The 27,684-nt window shown below is 42.1% G+C and overlaps 6 protein-coding genes across 6 annotated transcripts; 5 read left to right on the top strand and 1 right to left on the bottom strand.

The window, feature by feature from the left end:
* The first annotated feature begins 131 nt into the window (after positions 1–131).
* Positions 132–5,422, top strand: fgb (fibrinogen beta chain). Its single transcript, XM_047586975.1, has 12 exons — positions 132–299; positions 1,105–1,235; positions 1,548–1,650; positions 1,928–1,996; positions 2,182–2,296; positions 2,596–2,702; positions 2,832–2,946; positions 3,188–3,307; positions 3,388–3,510; positions 3,834–3,928; positions 4,118–4,308; positions 4,856–5,422. Exons 1-12 carry the CDS (start codon positions 219–221, stop codon positions 5,085–5,087), a joined length of 1,482 nt encoding a protein of 493 aa, XP_047442931.1. The 5' UTR covers positions 132–218; the 3' UTR covers positions 5,088–5,422.
* Positions 5,066–9,054, bottom strand: LOC125009686. Its single transcript, XM_047587851.1, has 8 exons — positions 8,728–9,054; positions 8,459–8,500; positions 8,022–8,279; positions 7,694–7,939; positions 7,446–7,616; positions 6,978–7,052; positions 6,604–6,680; positions 5,066–6,298 (listed from the first exon to the last, which is right to left on the bottom strand). The coding sequence occupies exons 1-8, from the start codon at positions 8,756–8,758 to the stop codon at positions 6,284–6,286; spliced, it is 915 nt and encodes a 304-aa protein (XP_047443807.1). The 5' UTR covers positions 8,759–9,054; the 3' UTR covers positions 5,066–6,283.
* Positions 9,055–10,915: 1,861 nt separating this feature from the next.
* Positions 10,916–11,835, top strand: LOC125023700 (Fc receptor-like protein 5). Its single transcript, XM_047611156.1, has 3 exons — positions 10,916–10,964; positions 11,024–11,287; positions 11,367–11,835. Exons 1-3 carry the CDS (start codon positions 10,916–10,918, stop codon positions 11,663–11,665), a joined length of 612 nt encoding a protein of 203 aa, XP_047467112.1. The 3' UTR covers positions 11,666–11,835.
* Positions 11,836–16,307: 4,472 nt separating this feature from the next.
* LOC125023656 (low affinity immunoglobulin gamma Fc region receptor II-like) lies at positions 16,308–17,278 on the top strand. The gene is made up of 3 exons (XM_047611076.1): positions 16,308–16,404; positions 16,621–16,884; positions 16,964–17,278. The coding sequence occupies exons 1-3, from the start codon at positions 16,308–16,310 to the stop codon at positions 17,260–17,262; spliced, it is 660 nt and encodes a 219-aa protein (XP_047467032.1). The 3' UTR covers positions 17,263–17,278.
* Positions 17,279–18,371: 1,093 nt separating this feature from the next.
* Positions 18,372–22,686, top strand: LOC125023647 (Fc receptor-like protein 5). The gene is made up of 4 exons (XM_047611047.1): positions 18,372–18,402; positions 18,643–18,678; positions 20,559–20,822; positions 22,215–22,686. Exons 1-4 carry the CDS (start codon positions 18,372–18,374, stop codon positions 22,511–22,513), a joined length of 630 nt encoding a protein of 209 aa, XP_047467003.1. The 3' UTR covers positions 22,514–22,686.
* A 1,338-nt stretch (positions 22,687–24,024) lies between these two features.
* On the top strand, positions 24,025–27,059 carry LOC125009893 (Fc receptor-like protein 5). The gene is made up of 5 exons (XM_047588137.1): positions 24,025–24,066; positions 24,176–24,211; positions 25,901–26,164; positions 26,244–26,489; positions 26,565–27,059. Exons 1-5 carry the CDS (start codon positions 24,036–24,038, stop codon positions 26,750–26,752), a joined length of 765 nt encoding a protein of 254 aa, XP_047444093.1. The 5' UTR covers positions 24,025–24,035; the 3' UTR covers positions 26,753–27,059.
* Positions 27,060–27,684: the final 625 nt, after the last annotated feature.

Below are 27,684 nucleotides of genomic sequence, written 5' to 3'. Positions count from 1 at the left end.
CCTTTTGTTCCTTTTTGTTCACCACTGACTCAGGTCGGGTAAACTGTCCCCGCAGTTATTGACCAACTTCAGCAGATCAATGAAAGTGGGAGAGGATGTCCACAGACACATAGGATAAATACCTGGAGACAACCTGAGTTCAGAGGCAGAAAACGAAGCGAAGAGCTGTGGAGCGACGGACTTAACACTGAGAACATTCGCCTCCTTGACAGTAGACAATGAAGACGCTGCTGTTGCTGTATCTGTGTGCGTATTTCGCCTGGGCTCAAGATAATCTGGAATATGATGACTATGACACAGTGAGTATATTTATCTGAATACAACTAGGAGCAGGGTCCTAAAGTCTCTAACTGTACCTTCATGACAGTCTGAATATCATGGAAATCAGCAGTTATGTGAATATGCGTCCTGAATGGAAAAGAATATGTCATATTAGGCATAAATTCTTTATCCAGTCATTGTTTGAAGACCTTGTGACTCAATTTCGCACGATTCTTTGTCTCCATCTAGTGGGACAACGCTAGTAGTACAGATATTATGCACAACAGTACGAGGCAGTGTGCAACATGCCTTGGTGACTCAGTTCAATATTTTTATAGGTTTTGTAATGTGCACAATAGTAGAACTTGATGAGATTAGATTAGATTGATACTTTATTTATCCCGAGGGCTAAATAAAAATCTCTGTTAACAAGGTTAAAAACACCAGTGTAGAAATTAATTTGATTTATTCTTCAAAAAAATAAAACATTTGTTAATGATAATTAATTATATCATGTTGTTCTTTAGTAACCACTTAGCAACAACATTTTATTGCTCGTGTTTCTTACCGCACTGTTAATCATGCATTGCGGAATGAAATAACAACTCAAACCTACTTCTAACATGATAATGATAAAGAAATACTGATTTAACAAACTGATTTTATACTGATTTTATTAATTTAAATGGGATTTTTGTGTGATGCAAAACTTGTGACCACTCAAATTTGTATTCATGGAAATGTGCAGCATCCAGCATGTCACATATTATTGCATATTACTGCACACAGTGGCACTCAGATCACATGTTCACTAATAATGTTTTATTTTATTACCTTCCATAGGATGCTGTGAGTTCACCTGCAAAGAATGGAACAGTGAGTGTAGACGCTCGTGGTCACCGCCCGGTAACAAGGGGCAGGGATTCCTACACTCTCAACAGATATGCTCCTCCTCCCATTAGCGGTGGCAGCAGGTACAATCACACACAGATATTTCAATAAACTTCCACCCAGAGAAATATTTCCTGGCTAAATGCCCACACAAATTAAGACAAGTTTAAGAATGTGCATGAGCACAGAACTAGTCACTGTATAGCCAGAAGTTATTTTTTCTTATACTACTATACATGTACATCAGAAAATTGTACCTTTAATGTATAAAACAAAAGCATCTAACTGAAGAATCTAACTAAGAGCTAAATCCCAGCGTCCTATTTGCAACACTGTGGAAAAATTGGGCGGAGCAGAATTTGTTGCTGTGTCTGAGTCTCTTGCTTTGCATCCAGGTATCGAGGCCGACCAACGGTGGCTCCAGTGGGGGGGCGTCAGGTGGAGGAGAAGGTGGAGCAGCCTGATGAAGGAGGATGCACACATGCTTCAGATGAACTGGTAAAAACAAAAAATATTCTTTTCTAGACTTCTTCCATCAGGGAAGCTTTGGGTCATTTCAGGATGTTGTGAAAATTAACAGAAAGAGCAACAGTTTTGCTGAATTTTGAAGCCGTCATGAGTCAGGATGCAATTCACCAAAATATCAGTGCTTTTTGTGTCACAGAAATAAATAAAAAAAAAAAAAACTTAGAATCCAAGCATGGAATGAACAAACAGTACTGGGGTTAGGTTTTTTTGAACCACCAATTAACCAGAGTCTTTTCACATTCGTCAGGGGGTGTTGTGTCCCACTGGCTGTGAGCTGAAGACCGCACTGCTGAAACAAGAGAGGAGCGTCAAGACGGTAAATCAAACTGAAAATTAAACAGTATTTTATAATGCCCCTATCCCAGGGCCTCCCTTCTATCTACCCCATGAGAGATATTCCTAGTCTTTACCCCAGAATCTTGGAGTACCACAGTTTGTTTTGCTGCAAGAATAAAAAAAGAAAAGTAAAACACGTTATATTTTTGCATCTATTTCACACAGAGTATCAGGGAACTCAAGCCTCAGGTGGAGGAATTGTCCCGATCTTCCAACACCGTCTACAACTACGTCCACGGCATGTCAAGCTCTCTGAGGGAGAGACAAAGAGTGTTTGACGGTAAGAAAAATAAGTGCAACATGACAGGATTAACATATTTATACTTTGCTCAACCATGTGAAGTTAAATCTTTAAGTTATAATTCATTCCAATGTTAGAACAAGCACACAATCTGCCTTGCCACTGTTTTTAGCAGCTTCAATTTACATATCAGGATCAATTTATGATGTCAACAAATGCCGAAAACTGAATATCAAGATACGCCAAGAAGATGCAAGAGGAAACTTTCAAGAGAGGCACTAAGAACGTGTTTGTAAATGATCTCCTACAAACTTTTACCTCTTTCTTGATGTTTTCAGACAATAGCAGGGTGGTGAGTCAGTACACTGATCAAGTGGAGGAGCAACACGCCTACATCAAGGAGACGGTGGACACGGTTTTCCCTTCCAACATCCGAGTGCTGCAGGTACATAAAAGCTGACGTAAGATTAAAACAGCTAATTTCATTATGGGTGAATATTATGAGCGCTAATCAGTCTCAAATAAAAAGGCTATAGCTTGCCTTGTTGTAATGTTAAATGTGCCATGGCTGCAGGGAGTTCTGGACAAGATCAGGCAGAAGATCCAGAAGCTGGAGAAGGCCATCCAGACCCAGAGGGAAGGCTGCGTTGAGCCGTGCAAGACCAAATGTCCCATACCAGTGGTATCTGGTAAGTGTGGTTATTTACTCTGAGGAGCAGGAGAGTTGTTCATAAATGCAAAAAATACACGTGGTACTTTCCAGTCAAGATATTGGATGTCTAAGGAACAACAAGTACAAATCAAGAGAAGATCATGTATTTTTCATTTTTATTTCAAAGGATAGAAAGAATAGCGCCAACATCTAAATTAAACCAGAATATATCAAGGACTTAGACGTAAAAATGTGCTTACCCCGTCTTTGTGATTCAGGTAAGGAGTGTGAAGACATCTACCGTCGTGGAGGAAGAGACTCCCAGATGTATCTGGTCCAGCCTGATGCCTTCTACCCTCCGTACAAGGTCTTCTGCGATCAGACCACTCAGAACGGAGGTGAGATTGGACCTTCAGATTCAAACCAAATATTTAGACTCTCAGGTTTGATTAAGCAAACTTTCTCTCTATTTTCCCAGGATGGCTCCTCATCCAGAGCAGGTTGGACGGCAGCGTTGACTTCGGCAGACGATGGGACGACTATCGCCGCGGATTCGGTAACATCGCTTTCGATGCTGGAAAGGGTCACTGTGAGACTCCTGGTAAGACATTTTGGAAACAAAAATGTTTCCAATACCGTGATTCCATAATATTATGCGATTACATGAAAATAAAAGTCTAGTAGAAGAGTAGAATAGAATGGTAAGCTTTATTAGTGAATAGAATTAAGATTACCACTCCTGAAAACAAGTGCATCAAGACATAAAACCAAAAATTGGCTCACGTGGTTGTTTCCTCTCGACTGTGGATATATCTCGATTAATAATACATTCCATCACACACAACACATACTGCAAACACAATAAGCCTCTGCACCCATGTACAAAGTCATAATACCATAACTTTCTTCCTTTTCACCAATCAGGTGAGTACTGGCTGGGCAACGACCGCATCAGTCAGCTGACCAAGATGGGTCCCACGGAGGTTCTCATTGAGATGCAGGACTGGACAGGGGCAAAGGTGAGTCACTAGGGTTTGGAATCAATGGTTTGTGACGCTCAAATGTTAGGATGTGCTGCTCTTCTGTTAGTTTGTCAGACAATATATATTTTTGAATTTTTTTAGAAAACTCTAGGTATCTGAATTACATTAGATCCCAGATGTGCCAGTTAGTGATGAAACTGAAAATGGTTTCTGGTGTCATTTTAGGTCCACGCTCAGTACAGCCAGTTCACCATCCAGTCAGAGGCGTCCAACTATGTGATGGCTGTCGACGGTTACTCTGGCAATGCCGGCAACGGTTTCTTGGAAGGTTCTTTGGAGCTCTTTGGTGAAAACCGCACCATGACCATTCACAATGGCATGATGTTCAGCACATATGACAGAGACAATGACAACTGGTAGGTGTCTCAAAAAAAACATCTGGTAGCTAATTCGCTCAACATCAAACAAGTCCTCCAAGTGAACCGCCAACACACAAAGTTGTAAGCTGTTTGTAGATGTGATTATACCTTAATGGGTAATCTGCTTGAGTCTAAACTTAAATCACATTCAACATTATGTCTTCTAAGTAAAGAACATTTTTTATTAAATGTGCTCCTCGTTCATAGGTGTTATCTTAAAATATGCCTTTGTTATGAATTTGGGCTCCAATAGGTTCATGTTCTGTTCAGTATTTAGTGGTCAACCAAAGGATTTATCATCTACTCAGAAAGTAATGGACAACTTAACCAATAATAATAATTTAAAAAAAAAAATGTTCTGATAGATTACTCTAGATTACAACTCTGATTTAGTTCAGCTGTGTCAAGAAAATCTGCCATCTGCCAGCAGTACAAATTCCTGTGTTTATGTAAAATAGAAATTTGTACTTCTTTACCTTTCATCTATGGAATGTAAATGTATTGCTCATGTGTCTTACACTCTTCTGCCCATATTTGCCATCAGGAGCCCTGGTGATCCTTCTAAACAATGCTCGAGGGAGGATGGAGGCGGTTGGTGGTACAACCGCTGCCACTCAGCCAACCCCAATGGCCGTTACTATATTGGCGGAGCTTACACGCCTCAAATGGCCAAACACGGAACAGATGACGGTGTGGTGTGGATGAACTGGAAGGGGAGCTGGTATTCACTCAAAGCCATCAGCATGAAGATCAGGCCTTTCTTTGCCTCCAGATAATCATGTCGCCACATGCGTCGACTCAGAGGAAACTGCCAAAACAAAAGAAACAGCAAAGAGTTCCAATGTGGACTTTGTTTGGAGGACATAAGTATTTATGATGCACCATAGGGAAGTTATTCTCCTCTCTGGCTGTAACTTGTATGTTCATGGACACACCTACACACTCATCTAACACTGAGCGTGAACACATGGTGTGAGACCGAAAACAAATCGAAGAAAGGCAGGAAAATATATAAAATAAAATCTGCTTGATGTTAGAAAAATACATAACACTGGTGAGTCGATACAAACTGTCCTCTGTTACACAATAAACACACCATGGAACAAATCTACTTTCTTCCTCTTGTGTTGTTATTTCAGGTCAGTGCTCTAGCGCCATCATCAGGGCAAACTTTTAAATTATAATGAATGTATTTTGTAATGTTTTCATACGAGTCTTCTCAAATTTACTGACAACATTAATGGCAACAAGAGTATGGACCCTGTTGGTTTTGGTGATGATATGACCCTTCTCTCTAGCGCCTCCATCAGGTCAAACTTTTAATTTTAGACTTAGTGTATTTTGAAAATCTTTCATCCAAATCTTTTCTAATTTGGAGTGCATATCCCAAATTGTCCAGCCCAGCCAGTCTGTATTATTATTTCATAAGACCATTGTCAGTGTGAAAGTGACTGTACCACAGGTTATTTCATGAGGACGTTAATGAATTTAAAAGCCGAGGAACGTTCTGCTATAGTTATAATTATCATGACACGTTAGAAAACACTGACATTTTGTACCACAGAACAAACACACAGAGACACTCTGACATGTAGCACATGACTTTTATTCTCATCTTTGAAACTCTGACAATAAACTCTCGTCTTGTTGCTGACCACAACCTAAAAAAGCAATGCAACCCTTCAGATACGCAGCTAACTGCGGTGTGTTTAGAAGCAGCAGCAGAGTTCATCTGGTGAGAAACTGTGTGAACAGACGAGGCTGATGGAACAAGTTGGTTAAACTGCCTGATGAAAATAAACCAAAACCTCTCTGATACGTTGGTTAACAGGTTACACACGCTGTAAATTTAAGCGTAATGTCAAAAGAAAGTTAACTATTCTTTTCCAGTTTGTACAGTAACTACAACAATTCTGGCTCTAATTGTGTCACTTTCTGGTTTTCATGTAGATCACAGAGCTCCTCCTTTCAGTCAGCGCTTAGCAACCTGCAACACAGCATAGAGAAGACTAATATCAAGCATGTTGTAGATTATATAAAAGAATTTACTAAGCAAAGCCCCTCGACCATTTAAATGACACTGTCTTAGAGACATGACAATAGAATCAGTCCTTGGAGACAGAGTTTAAAATGTTGGAGATTCATACAGGATGTGTAGATGCTGCACTGACAGAAGACAAGGAGCTCGCTGGCTCAAGGTTTTTAAGTTGCTTTTGAGTTTTCTTTCTATAAGCGGACAGCAAGAACGTGCTCATAGAAAGAGGACATGATAAAAGACTGTATCTGACTTACATACTTAACTGTAGAATAGCAGACGTCATAGTCAACAGGGTCTTGTGTCGCTGAGCGAACTCTGGACTCTGCTTCTTCTTTGTTAGAAAATACATCACGCACAGATATTGGGATTAGCAATGCTATGATTAATTTTAATTCTGACCCAGCTGTGGAGCCAGTTTTTATCTGACAGAAACAGTAAATTGAGACATATCAGCTTAATGTCTCTTTTACACGATTGGTTCTGCAGTTGTTTAAAACCACAACTTCTCACTATTAGCTTATATTCACTGGTATGTTAAATAACTAGTTAAATAACTGAGTCTCAAGTCACGTCAAACACTCTAAATGAATAGCATGCTAACTGTGGTCTATAAGGTTAGAGGAAATACCTTTCTTCTTCCTGGTTGTTGATACAGTAGCATATGTCGGTTGGCTTGGTGCAGCTGCATTGGCCTGTACAGAGCCTGGAAAAAAAACAAAAAAACAATAAATATGTATATTTAATAACTTCAGAACGTTAAATCTGTCTGATGCTCTGGTGAGTCTGGTTGCCTGTGAATCAAATCCTGCAACACAATATGTCATCTTGAACATAGTCATGGCCCTAAAGTACACCGAGGACCTTATTTTCTACGTAACAATAGTTACACAACAGGAAAGTTCATTTAGTTTGAAAACTGAGCAGCGTTTAGTGAAATTATTACCCAACAGAAGCATTTTTAATGTAAAAAGCTTTGGCCCTAGTACAGAACCCTGAGACACTCCATTCCACTGACTTTTGTGAATGTGGAAGAATCACAATGAAGCAAGGCAAAACCAGTGAGCACAGTGACTAAACTTCACGTTATGTTATTCACCTCTTCTACAGGCAAATCTACCAAAGCAGATTAGCAGTCCCACGACCAACAAGAAAAGTGTCAATAAGACGCCGATGACGATCCATGGTGTACTTATGGTGGACGAGGAATCAGGGTCAGAATCTACGTGATCTTCTGGATCTTTTGTATCAACGATAGAATAACCTGAAACTTAAAGAGGTGGGAATTATTTCAGAGAGTAAATACATATGAGATCAATACTAAAAATAAAAAAAAACATGTCTCACCTCTAACAGACAGCCAGCTCTGTGGTGATTCTCCAACTCCAGAGGTGTTACATTTGTAGAATCCTTGATCAGGCATGGAGATGGTTTTAATGGTCAGAGTTCCTGGGGAACTGCTCTTCCTGTGGATTCCATCTTTATAGAAATCAGCTTGGATGTTGGAGGAAGATATTTTGGTTCTGCAGCTCAGAGTCACATCCTCTTCCTCCATCACAGGAAGTGCAGGACTCTCCAGGATCACAGAACCAGCTGAAGAACACAATCACATTTAATTTATCTTGAAATCACGTTGAGATAATCACAAAATATCACTGCCTCACTGCAAACATACAAACAACATTGATGTTGATGATGTTACTTCTCTCTCCTCCTTCCTCACACCAATACTTTCCAGAGTCAATTTGAAAAACATTTTCAATGGTGCAGTTAGGTCCTTGTGATGTTGTGTTATTAGTGGTGCAACACGAAGGCGTCTCCCCGATCGACTTATGTTCAACATCACAATAAAAGACTCCATCACAGTACAAAGTGACCGACTCATATTCAAAGAACTGCAGTCTGTTTGGAGAGATACTAAGAAAAGCTGCATCTGAGACAAAGAAAAACAGAGAAATTCAGTTTAGACATTTACTCCTGTGAACTGATGGGTAATGTTTACAATATTGAAAAGTATAAAAGAAATAGAGGAACTCCTGTGATGATTAATCACATCAATATCAAGATATTAATGCTTCTTTTCTACAATTACTCAACAAAAAATATTCTCACCAACTTCCTGATCTTGTGCACACAGCAGGATCATCACAGTCACTGAAGACACAAAGAAAATAGATGAATCAATAAAAATTTTGTCATCTCTTATGGCTGCTCAGGATCTTCAGCATATTTTCTATTAAATGTGTAATACTTCAGTTAAAAGCATTAAATTTAAGTTAACTCACTAAATAATGTTCAAAGACGTTCACATACATGAGCTTTTTAACTGTAAATTAAGTCTTTATTCCTAAGTTTTAGTCTTGAAAGGAGCCAGTACTCACATAGTGCGATGCAGAAAGCTGTGACCTCCATGTTGTCTTGACACTGACTGACTGAAGTGTAAAGTGAGAAGTGGTCTCTTCCTGTGTGGCAGGAACCTCCTCTAAGAAGCAGAGGTGGTGGAAATAGCGTAAATATCAGTGGGTGGTGCAAAGAGCGAAGCCAGAGCAAATGTGTTCAGTGCAACTGTGGTATTGCTTAATAATGTCCTCCATGTTGGTCTGTAGTTTATTAGCATTCTAACATATACTTATGAGTCTTGTACAACTGAGACTCAGAGTAACATTATCTTAAAAACAGTGCGCATATTTAACAGCTTACTCCTTAGAGTGCTAGAGGTTAAACTCCTAAAAAAAAAAATTTTTTTTAAATTCAATTTAATTAAAATGTTTTCTAAATTACATTGTAGAAAACATCCGATAGCAATGATATGATTCTCACTGCATTCAGCAACCCCTTCACTAGAACTGGGTCCAGAGTTTATAGAGAAATACCACAAAGCTCATATATTCTACATATGTTCTAGTTAAAACAGAACCAGACCAGACTCTATATTTGGACATTCGGATGAATCCAAAGTACCCACACTGAATTTTTCCGTTTTCCTTTGTCCAGCTTATGATCCTACACTGGACTGACGGACAGCATAGAGGCAGTAATCATGGAGACACAAGAACAGACTCTAAGTACAAGAGCCATAGAGGCCAAGATCTACCAGAGCAGATGAGACCCAAGATGCAGACTGTCCAAAGACGCCCCTGCGACAGTTCAGCACATAGTAGCAGGGTGTATGATGCTAGCCGGATCAGCGTACGTATAAATATATGCGAGTCCTACTTTGGCCCTTTCTCTGCTGCTAACCTTTCAGCCGCCCACCCCCTGTCTTATGTCCTCCTCCTTACTGTCATTCTGGACACAGGCTGCTGGTGAACAAGAGGGACATATTTTGGAGTGAACAGGACAAGGTTGTGATCTGAATGGCCTAGGATGGGAAGGGCAGTGGTACTGAATGCATTGAGTGCATTTGCAGGTCCAGGGTATTGTTGTCTCGTGTGTAGCGGTCAGAATACTGGGAGAGTATGACAAGATTAAAGTCCCCATTGATAAAGGCGTTTCTACAGATAGGAAATGGTGGTGTCGTCCACAGCCACTTCGGCCTAGGCTGATGGAGGGATGTAGATGGTGATCACAATGGCAAACATGAACTCCTTCAGCACATAACAGGTGGCATTTTTTTTTTTTTTTTACTATGGCAACTTGTGTCTTTTGACCCCTTGATGAGTTACGTTTTATTACTCTTGGTTTATCCTTCCTCAGTTCTGCAGCACCATCTGTTCTTGTTATAAGTTTTTACACTAAACTGACTTACGTCATCTTGCAAAACAAATATGTGTATATTCTGTCCAACACTTTGGAACTGTTACAGCTACAACACAAGCACCTAAACAAGAGTTGGGAGAGAATTGAGAGCTTTATAAACCACTGGATCATTCTGGTGCTGGAGAAAATGTATAATTTAGGTCATCTAACCAGGTTTAGATGATTAATCACGGATGAACACATCATCTCTATGTGAAATAGATCGAGATCTAGCAGATCTAGCATACTCAAAGATCTTTTCTCTTAGTGTTTTATTCTAGGGTGATTGTGCGGTTTCATCTGTGGTGCTTTTATTGTCTGTTCTTATTTCAAGCGAACCGGAAGGAAGAGGCTTTTAGTTTCTATCAAACTGCTGCTGGTCTCATTTCAGTCAGCTGCAGAATGGAGGGAACATCTGTCCAGAGGCTGCTGGGTGAGTCTGATCTGCTGGATGTGTGTTGGTGTCAAAACGTTAAGAGATGATCACTGCTGCTTCCCACGGCACAACAGTCATTAAAGCTCAAAGTGTGGTTTCTCTTTAGTTCTGGGCTCTCTGCTGTGCTGCACAACAAACCAAGGTTAGTCAACGTCCTCTGTTACAGTCTGATACTCACTGAGTCTGTCCAAGAAACGCCATCAAAACTCTGTGTGTCTTTACTGTGTGAGAGTGAGTCCAGTGACCAGCTGCCTTAAAGGGACACTTCACCACTTTTTATGTGGATATTCAGTCTGTGTTGATGCTAGTTGGAGCCAGTTGAAGACAGAACTTCCTTTGAGCTATAAAGACATAGAAAGCTGAGCTTCCTTTTCCATTGTTGTTAAACGGTCAACATGTTAGACAATGTGTTGTCGGAGTTGCTGTGTGTCACCAGTCTAGACTGTAGCTGTTGTGTGACAGAAATGTAAAGTATCACTGTTGTTTCTTCTGAACCCTCCCAGCTCGTCTGACTGTGAGTCCCAGTAGCTCTCAGTTCTCTGAAGGAGACTTTGTGTCTCTGAGCTGTGAGGAGGACGACAGCTCTGCTGGATGGACTCTGAGGAGAAACACCACCAAACGACAGAGGACTCAGTGCGGAGCTGGGTGGGGAAAAGCAGCTGGTTCTTCCTGTAACATCAGCTACACCTTCCCATCAGACAGTGGAGTTTACTGGTGTGAGTCCAGAGAGGGAGCAACCAGTAACAGCATCAACCTCACTGTCTCTGGTAAGCTCAGACTGTGGAGTTAGTATTGATGAAGCTGTGTGGAAACGGATGAAATGCTGTAGTTTGTCTCTGTGTTGAGGTGGACCAGTGATCCTGCAGAGTCCTGTCCTCCCTGTGATGGAGGGAGATGACGTCACTCTGCTCTGTAAAACAAAGACCACTCCCTCCATCCTCTCAGCTACTTTCTATAAAGATGGCTCCTTGATCAGGACTGAGTCTACAGGTCACATGACTATCCACCATGTTACCAGGTCTGATGAAGGCCTCTACAAGTGTTACATCAGCAGTCATGGAGAGTCTCCATCCAGCTGGATCACTGTCACAGGTGAGGAGCTTCACTTTGATTTCAACTCTTATTTCATCCACATGTTCATCTGACCAGGTGAGATTCTCTCTACAGAGAAAACTACAACCACAGCTCCACCCACATCTATGACCCCACTTACAACCACAGTCCCGCCCACATCTATGGCCCTACTTATAAACACACCCCCGCCCACATCTATGACCCTACCTACAACCACAGGTCCACCCACCACTACTGAGGCCACGCCCCCTCCACCATCATGCTCAGCCAACCTTGTCCACAAAGTGGTCTACCACCTGGTGGTGTTCTGTCCATACTTCATCTCCACTCTCCTCATGGTGTCTTTATGTCGACACAGACCAACAGGTAACATTCACTCATCAATCAATCAATCAATGGCCGGTTTCTCAACCCTTGATTGATTCTCTACATTTCCTTTTTCATCTGCTCTGACTTCAGTGAAAGACCTCCAAGTCTCCATGTTGATGACCCTGCCCACCCAGGATGTGCATAGACGGCATGATGACTATGATGGCGTCAGTGCTGTCACCACAGAGCATCACTTCTGACATTAACCACAGCTCTTCTCCACTCAGTCCATTCTGATGCAAGTTGTACAGTGGATGGGTGGCTTTATTGTATTTGTCCAGCCCCAGGCACAGTTCCATCTTGTACTTCTGTGTATGGAATTTTTACTTAGCCATCGTCTCTTTTTGCAGCATTTCTGTTCTTTGTTCTCAAGCATCCAGGACCAGGGGAGGTGGAAGCACAGCTCCTTGAAATATTTAGTGCTGGCAGAAAGCAACATTCATTCTTTTAAGATTAAGCAAAGATCTTAAAAGATGAAGTGAAGATCTTAGTGTTTCCTTTGTGGTATCTTGTTTTTTTTCTTCACACCTTGACGAGTTTCAGTTTGTTTGCACCTTCTGTTGTTGTTTTAAGTCTTTCATTAAATTGACTTTATTATCTTATTCTGCCTGGTTCCTCCTGTGCAGGTGAAAATCTTTCACACATGAACAAGTCCAGGTTTTCGCTAAATATTTATACTGGTTGCACCACTGACTAATACGACTAGGTTCATGTAAAGTGATGGTAGTTCTTATCTTGAGATGTTTAGCAAGGCAGAAGAGGTGGAATCCTTTACACAACACATCAGTGCAGTGGACAGCAATGTAAAGTTCACCCGGGAGAACATCAGTGGGGATAGTTTGGCCTTTTTGGAATGTTGGTGCATGCTGAAGAAAACCGAAGCCTCAGCACTGAAGTATATAAGAAACCCACTCACACTGACCAGCATTTATTATTTGATTCCCACTACCCCCTTGAACACAAACTAGGAGTCATCAGAACTCTCCAGCACAGAGCACAGACTGGACTCAAGACAGGATGGAAAGGACAAGGAGGGGCAACACATCAAACAAACCCTCAAGACGTGTGGATATCCCAATGGGTCTTTGTCAAAGGCTCAAGAAGATATCCCAGAGAGGACAGGAACGAGGAGTACAGCAGGAGGAGGAGAATTTCCCTTACAATAAAATAAACGAGGGGAACTGGTACAACGTCGTCTATACTGAAGGCGGACCTAGGCACACGCTGTGTATCAGGAAGTAAAGAATCCACGCAATCACCTGCACCGTCTCAACCATGTATTGCGCAACTCAAAACACACACGTCACTGATGTCTATAAAAGACATTAAACACATAATCAAACAACCAAACAAAACACGGCGGCAACACACAGAAACTGCTCCACCCCAAAGACAAAACACCCAGGTAAAAACAAAGTAATGTAGTGTATGCTGTTCAGTGCAGTGAGGAATGTACAGACTTGTACATTGGGGAAACAAAACAACCCATCTATAAATGCATGACCCAACACAGGAGAGCCAGCTCATCAGGGAATGACTCAGCAGTCAAAGTGGAAAAACCTTCTCTAAACAGAGGAGGTGGACTGACATTTAATCTGCCATCTATTTACAATTCAGTTTTGACTTCTGTCCCCAAGAAGTTTCAACACCAGTCCCACTTTGAGCCTCCAGGCTCCCACTGACAATAGCCTCGTTAGAGCTCTATTCATAGGATAAGTAGCCTAGGAACACAGTCTCCCTCTTATCGACAGGTAAGTACCAGCCATTATGGAAGTAGTGACCCCAGTTTCTGGTCAAGTAAGTTTCTGGTGGGTGCTACTCACAGAGTTTTCCTATTTAAACTTCCCACTAGTCTCTCATTACTTAAGAAGCTACTAGGATGAGTGGTGAAACATCCTCAAGAAAATTCTACAAGTCCAAATTCCCTTATTCAACGCCTTTTGGTTTCACCACAATTTCTTTTTTTACGATTATAGAAACAACATACAACTCAAGAAACCCTGTGTAAACCCCAAAAAGGAGTTTGAAAAATAACCATGTTGGTGCTTTGTCATTTTGATGCTGACCGTCAGTATGACAGCATGTCAGCTGGCCACTATGTCACTTGACATAGAGTAAGATTTCAATTTGACCATGGAAGTGATTTAATAACCATTTATGAGTGGATATGTGGGCCTATGTTTATGTCAGGTGTCATGTAACGTGTATGCAGGTGTTATGGATGCTTATGTATACTCTCTTTAAATGAAGTGTCACTGAAAGTTGTTTTGTTGGTTTGTGGTTGTTTTCATGAGGTAGTGATTTGTTGGAAATCTATGGAGTGAAGAGGTTAGTTTAGGGAAGAGTTACCTGGGGTTTCCAGTGCTGCTTAGAAGCTTATCTGAGCTGGAATTCTGGTCTAGTCCATCACCCACTCGGTAGGACAAGGATGTAGTTGCATGTCCCTTTGTATTTGCCAGTGTTGGGCACGTTCCTGCCTTGAGCATTGAGTTTTCCAAATCATGCTTTGATTGTGGTGTTGATGACGCTCTCAATGGCACTAATATAAAAGTTGCTGAAGACGTCATTTTCCTCAGCTTATTAGTAAGTATAGTCTTGTGTTGAAGTCATCAGGGCTGCAGCGCCATCTATGGTTGATATAACCATAGATGGCGCTGCTGTGCTCTTGCATGAACATGTGGTTTCATCTGTAGGCTTATTTCTTCTCTTCTAATGCCAAGAGGAACAGGAAGGAAGAGGCTTTTAGTTTCTGTCAAACTGCTGCTGGTCTCATTTCAGTCAGCTGCAGAATGGAGGGAACATCTGTCCAGAGGCTGCTGGGTGAGTCTGATCTGCTGGATGTGTGTTGGTGTCAAACCGTTGAGAGATGATCACTGCTGCTTCCCACAGCACAACAGTCATTAAAGCTCAAAGTGTGGTTTCTCTTCAGTTCTGTGCTCTCTAATGTGCTGCACAACAAACCAAGGTTAGTGAACTTTTTCATTCTTTTTAAACCTGCTCAATCTTTATCACCATTGTTATTTAGAGTCAGTCAAGTCTTTCAGTCAAGATCTTTCATGTAAAAGAGCAGACATGATAAGAAACAATGAGTCTGTAGATGATCACTACCTTTACATTTCTGTAGCTGAGAAGATTTTAAAAGATGACAGGGTATTTCATTAACATCAAGTTGTATAATAACAATATTACATTTTATTTCAAGAGCACATTTCAGGCCTCTCAATGACACTTTACAGAAAAGAACAAACAGAACAATAGATTTTTAAAAAATCTATGGAAACATACAATAAAACATCATTCAATCCATCAATGAACAATGTGTAACATTTACTAAAACAGCAATGAATAAACTGTGTGAAAGAAGAAGGTGAGGTAAGGCAGTGTTGGGGTTAGAAGTGGTGGAGTGACTAAGCGATTTTAAACAGGTGGGTCTTGATTCTGGATCTTAAAGCAGGGAGAGAATCAATATTATGGATGTCAAAGGCTAAAGAGTTCCAGAGCTTGGGAGCAGAGGGCTGAAAGCTCTGATCCCCATGGTGCTGAGGTGAACAGTGGGGACTGTGGGGTGGAGGGAGGAGGAGGATCTGAGAGAGTGTGCTGGAGTGGCAATGTGGAGGAGGTGAGCCACGTATGGAGGGGTGATGTTGTGGACATCTTTCAAAGTACACAGAAGGAGTTTGAATTGAATTGTTTATGTTACTGGGAGCCAGTGAAGTTGCCGTAGGATGGGGCGATATGGTGAGAAGAAGAGGTTTTGATAAAGATTTGTGCATCAGAGTTTTGAACCAGTTGGAGGCTATGGAGAGGGACCGAATAGGAGAGAGGTACAGTAATGAAGACGGGAGGTGACGAGACTGTGGACATGAATAGAGGCAGTGTTGGGGGTGAAGGAGGAATGGAGTCAATTGATATTATAGAGATGGATGTAGATACATAGAGTGGTATTACTATTTATGTGGGACTTGAATGAAAGAGTGTTGCCGAGACTGACACCCAGACTCTTAAACTGAGGAGAAGGGGAGACTTGGGAGCTATGGATGAGAAGGGGGAAGCGGTCGAATTTGGAAGATTAGATGGGGTGGCAATTAGAAGAAATTCACTTTTTTTTTCAGGACCTTGGAAGTGAACCAGGATTTGATTTCTGATAAGCAGGCGGTAACGGAAGAGGGTGGGAGTGTGGAGTTAGGTTTACTGGAGAGGTAGAGCTGGGTGTCATCCACATAGTGGTGGTAGTGAATGTTAAATTTATGGAAATAGTACCAACAGGGAGGAGATAAATGATGAAGGCAGAAGTCGGATTTAAAGGATTTGAGCTGAATGAACTGAGTGATAAGAGTGAAAACGATGAAGGGCGGTCTGAGAGACGACAATAGAGAGTCTACTAAGGAGTATGGGGTGGAAGATGGTGTCAAAGGCTGCACTAAGGTCAGGGAGGATGAAGGTGAGAGAATGAACTGAAGTCAGCTACAGTAAGGAGGTTGTTGGTAAATTTTCTGAGGGCAGTTTCGGTGCTGTGGCTGGGATGGAAACCATTGTGTATGTTGGTGACTACTTTTTCAAGGATTTTGGATATGACAGGTAAGTTGGAGATGGGGCAAAGATGATTATGTTTTGATATTGATTAGTAATTAGTTTTGAACCTTCTGAACCCTCCCAGCTCGTCTGACTGTGAGTCCCAGCAGCTCTCAGTTCTTTAAAGAAGACTTTGTGTCTCTGAGCTGTGAGGAGGACGACAGCTCTGCTGGATGGACTCTGAGGAGAAACACCACCACAGAACAGAGGACTCAGTGTGGAGCTGACTGGGGAAAAGCAGCTGGTTCTTCCTGTGACATCAGTGGCATATTCCCATTGGACAGTGGAGTTTACTGGTGTGAGTCCAGAGAGGGAGGAACCAGTAACAGCATAAACCTCACTGTCTCTGGTAAGCTCAGATTGTGGAGTTAGTATTGATGAAGCTGTGTGGAAATGGATGAAATGCTGTAGTTTGTTTCTGCGTTGAGGTGGACCAGTGATCCTGCAGAGTCCTGTCCTCCCTATGATGGAGGGAGATGACGTCACTCTGCTCTGTAAAACAAAGACCACTCCCTCCATCCTCTCAGCTTCTTTCTATAAAGATGGCTCCTTGATCAAGCCTGAGTCTACAGGTCACATGACCATCCACCATGTTACCAGGTCTGATGAAGGCCTCTACAAGTGTAACATCATCAGTCATGGAGAGTCTCCATCCAGCTGGATCACTGTCACAGGTGAGGAGCTTCACTTTGATTTCAACTCTTATTTCATCCACATGTTCATCTGACCAAGTGAGATTCTCTCTACAGAGAAACCTACAACCACAGCTCCAACCACAACTACTGAGGCCACGTCCCCTCCATCATCCTCCCTTCACCTTGTCCTCAGACTGCTCTGCCACCTGGTGGTGTTCTGTCCATATTTCATCTCCACTCTCCTCATGGTGTCTTTATGTCGACACAGACCAACAGGTAACATTCAATCAATCAATCAATGACAGTTTTCTGAATTAATTCACTGTCTACATTTTCATTTTCACCTGTTCTTTCTGCAGGAAAAGACCTTCCTGTCTCCAAGATGATGATCTCACCCCACGCTGAGTAGGGATGGGTTGATGACTACGATGACGTTGATGATGTCACCACAGAGCATCACTTCTGAAGTGATCAGGTCTCTGGTCTGATCTTGAAGTCAGAAACCAGCATCATCTCTTCCTGATTGTGTCAGAGTGGAGAGGATTCAGGTGGAAGCGAAGGAATGTGGAGGCAGATGTCCTAAACTGGTCACCGTACAGAAACTAACATCAGAGACTTTTCTCAGTCCTTCACTTCAACTTGAAGACTGATGGAATGAATGAGCAGTCATATGGATGAAATATCAATGATTCATAGATTATATTATGTGCACAATGATGGAATTTAATCATACAGAGAAACAATAAAATGTTGAAAGGCTGAATTGTGTGTACGTTGCTTCCTGTAGTATAATTCAGTCTTATTTTGTAGCCAGTTTCCATTTCACTCTGGGTCTTTTGGTTTGATCCAAATGTCCAAATGTTTACTAGAACCTTCATAGAATATGTGAGCTTTGAGGTATTTTTCGAAACTCTTGGTAAACTTCTACTCAAGGGGTTACTGGATGAGTTCAGAATGCTATCATAGCTATCGGGGTGTTAAATGAACCATTCGTGAGTCTCCCTGATGTGAGAGTGTGAAACGGTTGTGCTGAGTGGTGTTGTGAGTTCAAAGATTTGTTCTCTTTTTGTTGTGTTCTTAGGTGAACATGTGGTTTCATCTGTGGGCTTATTTCTTCTCTTCTAATGCCAAGAGGAACAGGAAGGAAGAGGTTTTTAGTTTCTGTCAAACTGCTGCTGGTCTCATTTTAGTCAGCTGCAGAATGGAGGGAACATCTGTCCAGAGGCTGCTGGGTGAGTCTGATCTGCTGGATGTGTGTTGGTGTCAAACCGCTGAGAGATGATTGCTACTGCTTCCCACAGCACTCCACTGGCACTGGTGTGTGAATGCGTGTGTGCTTGTGTGAGCGAATGGGTGGATGTGTCTCTGACTGTAAAAGTGCTTTGAGAACCTTTGAGTAGGTAGAAAAGCGCTATATAAAAGCAAGACCATTTGCAACAGTCATTAAAGCTAAAGGTGTGGTTTCTCTTCAGCTCTGGGCTCTCTGCTGTGCTGCACAACAAACCAAGGTTAGTCAACTTCTTCATTTTGTTTAAAACTGAAAGAAAAAAACATGCCATAAATTTATTGCATATCTAAAACTGTCCATGGAGGATGTAAACTAGGCTGGAGTGCCCTTGGGCTGCTTGTTTATAGACGTTTTCAACTTGAGTCTGATGTTTGTTGTTTGTGTGGTTAGGGGGATGGTGGTGGGGAAGGGTGTGATTGTGTTATGGTTGTGTGCGTTCGTGAGAAGAGTCAGAGAGAGAGGGTAAGGCCACGTCCACATGTACAAAAGCAATCTGTTTTTCTCAAGTTTCCTTTGGCATTGTTTCTTCATAAAGGTCGATCCATTCATAAATGGCATCTAGTTTTAGAAACACTGTTTTACACATCCCAGTCCTTTTCCCCACTGTTTCTGCTACAGAACTCAGTCAAAAAAAGAAGGAGAGGCAGAGCATGCACATTAACCCTGCATGCTGAATAGCCACAGAACAAGGCTCAAGCATCTAATCTGCCATCAATGCTGTTAGTTGTTGTTGGTCAGGGGTCGGGCGATGACATCATCATGTTTATATCGGGTGTCCACACGAAAGAAAAAATGAAACCTCACAGGCATTTGTTCTTTTCATCCTTGGACCTGGATTCAAAAAGGTGCGTTTCCAGTCACAGACAAATCTGGATCCATCATGATTGTTGACAGAAACTCTCCTGAGGAGGTGTTTGCGTTGCTGACACGTCCTGTGTTGTAGGAGAATTTCAGCAAGTTGTGAACGATAGTGGCTAGATATTTAACTCCTCGACCAGCTCCACCAGCTTCCTATGGAGGATGGAGGCGACAGTTGTAGCCAGATCTGTCTACTTCTTGGAGAAGGTCACCACCATCTCCTTGGCGTTGCAGACATTCACTTTCAGGTGAGAGCTGGTCCTTGGTGTTGGGAATGACAGCAGAGACAGGAGAACTGAGTCGTCAGTGTATTTAACCAGGTGACCATCGGTGTACTAGATCAAGAGGAGGGGTTATAACATAAAGCCCTGGGGGTCAATTCAGGGGAAATGAAGTTCTGAGAGGGAGTTGTTGATCAGTACTTTCTGTGAACTGTTGGTAATAAAGTCCTGAATCCACAGGGCTTTCTGGTCATTCAGGTAAAAGTGAGAAAGTAGTTTTGTGTCCAGTATGTGGGGCTGCAGGTTGTTGAATGCTGAGGGGAAATCAACCAACAGTCTAGGTGAAGCGTCATGGAGCTCCAGGTGTTCGTGGACATTGTCTATGATGAATGTCTTTGAATCATCGTGCCTCGGCGTGTGCGATATACAAACTGGAATGGGTATATCAGGGGGTCCTTTGAACTGATGATGTTGGCTTTTATGATCTTCGCTATGGATTTAATAATGAGAAAGGTTAAAGCTGTGGGTTGATGATCATTCAGAGCGTTTGTCTTAAGTTTTTTGGGGATAACTATGGATTGTTTTCAAAGATGGATGATGGAGCAACTGTTGATGGAGCTCTGGAACAAGATCTGAAACACACTCCTAGTTGCTGAATGTAATGTCTCAGGACCTGGTCATTGCTGTGGTCCAAGCCATCTGTCTGGTTCCCCTAAGGACTCTCACCACGTGATGAGTGCTGAAAGTGAATGCAGAGGTACCAGGGTTGAGGGGAGATCTTATCTTCTCAGGATGGATGGTGTGGTCGATCTTGAATTGTGTGTAAAAGGAGTTGAGGTCATTGGATGGATGTGAACATGTTTCATGTTGCTCTCAAAGAACCATCTGACAGAGAAACAACACAGAATGTGTTTTCTTTTGATGTGAGGAGATTTCATTAATATCAACTTTTGTTTTTATTACTGATCAGTTTTTTTAAAAGAATAAAATAACTCATATTGATTCATCTGAACCCTCCCAGCTCGTCTGACTGTGAGTCCCAGCAGCTCTCAGTTCTTTAAAAGAGACTTTGTGTCTCTGAGCTGTGAGGAGGACGACAGCTCTGCTGGATGGACTCTGAGGAGAAATACTACCACAGGACAGAGGACTCGGTGTGGAGCTGACTGGGGAAAACCAGCTAGTTCTTCCTGTAACATCAGCTACATCGTCCCATGGGACAGTGGAGTTTATTGGTGTGAGTCCAGAGAGGGAGCAACCAGTAACAGCATCAACCTCACTGTCTCTGGTAAGCTCAGACTGTGGAGTTAGTATTGATGAAGCTGTGTGGAAATGTATGAAATGCTGTAGTAAATAAGTAGTCACCACTTAACTACATACATGCAGTTTGCAGCCAACTCCAGTTCACTCTCGACCCTCATCCTCCTCAACCTTATCGGCAACACTCACACTGGCCTTCACTGGTTCCTATCTCTCAGACCGCACTCAGTTCAATCAGGTCCCTCCCAGTCACTACAGATGTGCCCCAAGTTTATGTCCTGGTCCCCTTCTTTTCATCATTTATCTCCTTCCCCTTTACACAATTTTTGATAATTTAACATTCACTACCACTTCTTCATGGATGACACCCAGCTCAACCTCTGTATTAAAACTAACTCCACACTCCCACCCACTTACTTTACCGTCTGCACATCAGAAATCAAACCCTGGTTCACTTCCAACTTCCTGAAATTAATTATTGGCACCCCATCTACACTTTCCAAAGTTGACTACTTCCTCCTTCTTATTAACAGCTCTTCAGTCTCCCATGACCCCCAGGTTAAAAGTTTAGGTGTCATCCTTGACAGCACTCTTTCTTTCAAATCTCACATCAATAACACCAAATGAACTGCCAGTCTACACTTACAACATATTAACTGACTCCATCTTTCCCTCAACCCCAACAGTGCCTTCATCCTTGTCCTCAGTCTCGTCACCTCTCGTCTTGATTACTGTAATTCTCTCTTTTTCTTTGGTCTCCCTCATAAAACCCTCCATGAGCTGGTTCAAAACCCCTTCTTTCCCCTATATCACCCCCATCCTACAGGAACTTCACTGGCTTCCAGTCACACAAAGAATTCAATACCTTCTGTACACCTTCAAAGCTATCCACAACCCCTCCATACCTGTCTGACTCCATACCTTGACCTTGCCACTCCGGCACACTTGCTCAGATCTCTCTCCTTCCTCCACCTCACTGTGCCCCCTGTTCACCTCAGCACCATGGGGATTGGAGCGTTTAGCCACTCGGCTCCCAAGCTCTGGAACTCTTTACCTTCTGACCGCCATGATACTGACTCTCTTCCTGTTTTCAAAACCAGACTCAGTACTCATCTGTTTGGAATCGCTTAATTACTCCACCACCCTTAATTCCAACACTACGCTAACTCACCTTCTTCATTTCCAAAATTTTATTTATGCTGTTTAGTAAATGTTGTACATTCTTGTTTGTTAATAACTGAATATTGGTTATTGTGTGTTTCTTGTATTTGAATGATGTTTTATTTTGTGTCCATTGGTGTTTCTTTCCCTTGTTCTATTAGCCTGTTCTTTTCTGTAAAGTGTCCTTCGGTCAACCGGAATGCGTTCCCTAAATAAAATGTGTTATTATTCTAATTATTTAGTTTGTCTCTGTGTTGAGGTGGACCAGTGATCCTGCAGAGTCCTGTCCTCCCTGTGATGGAGGGAGATGACGTCACTCTGACCTGTAAAACAAAGACCACTCCCTCCATCCTCTCAGCTTCTTTCTATAAAGATGGCTCTTTGATCATAGCTGAGTCTACAGGCCACATGACCATCCACCATGTTACCAGGTCTGATGAAGGCCTCTACAAGTGTAAAATCATCAGTCATGGAGAGTCTCCATCCAGCTGGATCACTGTCACAGGTGAGGAGCTTCACTTTGATTTCAACTCTTATTTCATCCACATGTTCATCTGACCAGGTGAGATTCTCTCTACAGAGAAACCTACAACCACAGCTCCTCCAACAACTATTGAGGCCACACCCCCTCCATCATTCTCCCTCCACCTTGTCCTCAGACTGGTCTGCCACCTGGTGGTGTTCTGTCCATACTTCATCTCCACTCTCCTCATGGTGTCTTTATGTCGACACAAACCAACAGGTAACATTCACTCACTCACTCACTCACTCACTCACTCACTCACTCACTCAATCAGTTTTCTGAATTAATTTACTGTCTATGTTTTTTTTTCACCTGCTCTGACTGAAGGAAATGACCTTCCTGTCTCCATGGTGATGACCCCACCTCAGGTTGATCAGGGATTGGTTGATGACTATGATGACGTTGCTGATGTCACCACAGAGCATCACTTCTGAAGTGATCTGGTCTTTGGTGTGATCCTGAAGTCAGAAACCAGCATCATCTCTTCCTGTCTGTAGTTGATGTGTCAGAGTGGAGAGGATTCAGATGGAAGGGAAGGAATCTGGAGGCAGATGTCCTAAACTGGCCACCGTATAGAAGTTAACATCAGAATCTTTTCTCAGTCTTTCACTTAACTTGAACATTTCAACAAAGTGAATGCACAAATGAATGAATGATATCCAATGTGACCTGGTAGCTCATTTCTCGGGGGAGTTACATGCATGCAGATCAGCCATGTGGAGGAAATATCAACAATTTTTATATATTCTATAATGTGCACAATGATAAAATTTGATTATACAGAGATAAAATTAAATGTTGAAAGTTTGAATTGTTTGTATGTTGCATCCTGTATGGAATAAGTCATATTCTGTAGCCAGATTCCTCTTTACTCTGGATACTTTTATTTCATCCAAATGTCTAGAGAGACTGGGTCTGGTTCTATTTTCACTAGAACCTTTGTAGAATGTGTGAGCTTTGTGGTATTTCTTAAACTCTTGGTCCAGTTCTAGTGAAGAGGTTACTGAATGAGTTCAGAATGATTTCATTGCTATCAGGGTGTTGAATGAACTATTCAGGGGTCTCCCTGATATAATGGTGTGAAGAGGTTGTGCTGGGTGGTGTATTGTCTTTGATGATGTTGTGGTTCTCCTGATAACCCTGGTTCTTTAAATGTCCTGCTCCAAAAAGTCCTTCCGTTCCTGAAAAGTGTCTTATCCAAACAACTCTATTGCTGCGATGGTGAAGACTCTCTCAACGGTACTTCTCTACAAGTTGCTGAGGATCTCGGTTAACATTACAAATACTTCGCCCCTCTTATAAAGTAAAGTCTTTTCCTGAACTTGTCAGGGCTGCAGCATCATCAATGATCATATTGTCTCCATGTGAACCAAGTTGTCTTTTTCAAACAAATGAGGATATAACAAACTCAAAGTTATGTTCCCACGTGATGATGTGGTTTCATCTGTGTTTTTTTTTTTTTTTTTTTGCTTCTCTTCTAATGCCAAGAGGAACAGGAAGGAAGAGGTTTTTATTTTCTGTTAAACTGCTGCTGGTCTCATTTCAGTCAGCTGCAGAATGGAGGGAACATCTGTCCAGAGGCTGCTGGGTGAGTCTGATCTGCTGGATATTTGTTGGTGTCAAACAGTTGAGAGATGATCACTGCTGCTTCCCACAGCACAACAGTCATTAAAGCTCAAAGTGTGGTTTCTCTTCAGTTCTGGGCTCTCTGCTGTGCTGCACAACAAACCAAGGTTAGTCAACTTTTTCATTTTTTTTAAACCTGCTCAATCTTTATCATCGTTGTTATTTAGAGTCAGCATTTTCAGTCAAGATCTTTCATGTAAAAGAGCAGACATGATAAGAAACACTGAGTCTGTAGATGATCACTACCTTTACATTTCTGTAGCTGAGAAGATTTTAAAAGATGACAGGGTATTTCATTAACATCAAGTTGTATAATAACAATATTACATTTTATTTCAAGAGCACATTTCAGGCCTCTCAATGACACTTTACAGAAAAGAACAAACAGAACAATAGATTTTAAAAAAATCTATGGAAACATACAATAAAACATCATTCAATCCATCAATGAACAATGTGTAACATTTACTAAAACAGCAATGAATCAACTGTGTGAAAGAAGAAGGTGAGGTAAGGCAGTGTTGGGGTTAGAAGTGGTGGAGTGACTAAGCGATTTTAAACAGGTGGGTCTTGATTCTGGATCTTAAAGCAGGGAGAGAATCAATATTATGGATGTCAAAGGCTAAAGAGTTCCAGAGCTTGGGAGCAGAGGGCTGAAAGCTCTGATCCCCATGGTGCTGAGGTGAACAGTGGGGACTGTGGGGTGGAGGGAGGAGGAGGATCTGAGAGAGTGTGCTGGAGTGGCAATGTGGAGGAGGTGAGCCACGTATGGAGGGGTGATGTTGTGGACATCTTTCAAAGTACACAGAAGGAGTTTGAATTGAATTGTTTATGTTACTGGGAGCCAGTGAAGTTGCCGTAGGATGGGGCGATATGGTGAGAAGAAGAGGTTTTGATAAAGATTTGTGGATCAGAGTTTTGAACCAGTTGGAGGCTATGGAAAGGGACCGAAGAGGAGAGAGGTACAGTAATGAAGACGGGAGATGACGAGACTGTGGACATGAATGGAGGCAGTGTTGGGGGTGAAGAAGGAATGGAGTCAATTGATATTTCAGAGATGGATGTAGATAGATAGAGTGGTATTACTATTTATGTGGGACTTGAATGAAAGAGTGTTGCCGAGACTGACACCCAGACTCTTAAACTGAGGAGAAGGGGAGACTTGGGAGCTATGGATGAGAAGGGGGAAGCAGTCGACTTTGGAAGATTAGATGGGGTGGCAATTAGAAGAAATTCACTATTTATTTTCAGGACCTTGGAAGTGAACCAGGATTTGATTTCTGATAAGCAGGCGGTAACGGAAGAGGGTGGGAGTGTGGAGTTAAGTTTACTGGAGAGGTAGAGCTGGGTGTCATCCACATAGTGGTGGTAGTGAATGTTAAATTTATGGAAATAGTACCAACAGGGAGGAGATAAATGATGAAGGCAGAAGTCGGATTAAAAGGATTTGAGCTGAATGAACTGAGTGATAAGAGTGGAAACGATGAAGGGCGGTCTGAGAGACGACAATACAGAGTCTACTGAGGAGTGTGGGGTGGAAGATGGTGTCAAAGGCTGCACTAAGGTCAGGGAGGATGAAGGTGAGAGAATGAACTGAAGTCAGCTACAGTAAGGAGATTGTTGGTAAATTTTCTGAGGGCAGTTTCGGTGCTGTGGCTGGGATGGAAACCATTGTGTATGTTGGTGACTACTTTTTCAAGGACTTTAGATATGACAGGTAAGTTTGAGATGGGGCGAAGATGATTATGTTTTGATATTGATTAGTAATTAGTTTAGAACCTTCTGAACCCTCCCAGCTCGTCTGACTGTGAGTCCCAGCAGCTCTCAGTTCTTTAAAGGAGACTTTGTGTCTCTGAGCTGTGAGGAGGACGACAGCTCTGCTGGATGGACTCTGAAGAGGAACACCACCAAACGACAGAGGACTCAGTGTGGAGCTGGGTGGGGAGAAGCAGCTGGTTCTTCCTGTGACATCAGTGGTATATTCCCATCAGACAGTGGATTTTACTGGTGTGAGTCCAGAGAGGGAGCAACCAGTAACAGCATCAACCTCACTGTCTCTGGTAAGCTCAGACTGTGGAGTTAGTATTGATGAAGCTGTGTGGAAATGGATGAAATGCTGTAGTTTGTCTCTGTGTTGAGGTGGACCAGTGATCCTGCAGAGTCCTGTCCTCCCTGTGATGGAGGGAGATGACGTCACTCTGCTCTGTAAAACAAAGACCACTCCCTCCATCCTCTCAGCTACTTTCTATAAAGATGGCTCCTTGATCAGGAATGAGTCTACAGGTCACATGACCATCCACCATGTTACCAGGTCTGATGAAGGCCTCTACAAGTGTAACATCAGCAGTCATGGAGAGTCTCCATCCAGCTGGATCACTGTCACAGGTGAGGAGCTTCACTTTGATTTCAACTCTTATTTCATACACATGTTCATCTGACCAGGTGAGATTCTCTCTACAGAGAAACCTACAACCACAGCTCCACCCACAACTACTGAGGCCACGCCCCCTCCATCATCCTCCCTTCACCTTGTCCTCAGACTGGTCTGCCACCTGGTGGTGTTCTGTCCATACTTCATCTCCACTCTCCTCATGGTGACTTTGTGTCGACACAGACCAACAGGTAACATTCAATCAATCAATCAATGACAGTTTTCTGAATTAATTCACTGTCTACATTTTGTTTTTCACCTGTTCTTTCTGCAGGAAAAGACCTTCCTGTCTCCACGATGATGATCTCACCCCACGCTGAGCCGGAATTGATTGATGACTACGATGACGTTGATGATGTCACCACAGACCATCACTTCTGAAGTGATCAGGTCTCTGGTCTTATCTTGAAGTCAGAAACCAGCATCATCTCTTCCTGATTGTGTCAGAGTGGAGAGGATTCAGGTGGAAGCGAAGGAATGTGGAGGCAGATGTCCTAAACTGGTCACCGTACAGAAACTAACATCAGAGACTTTTCTCAGGACTTCACTTCAACTTGAACACTGTAGGAATGAATGTGCAGTCATATGGATGAAATATCAATGTGTTCATAGATTATATAATGTGCACAATGATGGAATTTGATCATACAAAGAAACAATAAAATGTTGAAAGGCTGAATTGTGTGTATGTTGCTTCCTATAGTGTAATTCAGTCGTATTTTGTAGCCAGTTTCTATTTCACTCTGGGTCTTTTGGTTTGATCCAAATGACTAAACATTTACTAGAACCTTTGTAGAATATGTGAACTTTAAGGTATTTTTAGAAACTCTTGGTAAACTTCTACTCAAGGGGTTACTGAATGAGTTCAGAATGCTATCATAACTATCAGGGTGTTAAATGAGACATTCATGAGTCTCCCTGATGTGAGAGTGTGAAGAGGTTGTGCTGAGTGGTGTTGTGAGTTCTCTTGATGACCCTGGTTCTGTAAATGACCTGCTCAAGGTAGGACCTTCCTGTCCTGAGCAGTGTGTTTTCCAAATCACTCTGTGAGTGTGGAGGTGATGATGCTCTCAATGGCACTAATGTAAAAGTTACTGAGGACATTGGTCAACATACAAAATTTCCTCACCTTCTTTGTAAGTATAGTCT

This window comes from Mugil cephalus, chromosome 1 (genome assembly GCF_022458985.1).
Source record: "Mugil cephalus isolate CIBA_MC_2020 chromosome 1, CIBA_Mcephalus_1.1, whole genome shotgun sequence".
Taxonomy (NCBI): Eukaryota; Metazoa; Chordata; class Actinopteri; order Mugiliformes; family Mugilidae; genus Mugil; species Mugil cephalus.
The sequence above is the reverse complement of the archived record's forward strand: the minus strand, read 5'-3'. Positions and strand labels throughout refer to the sequence as shown.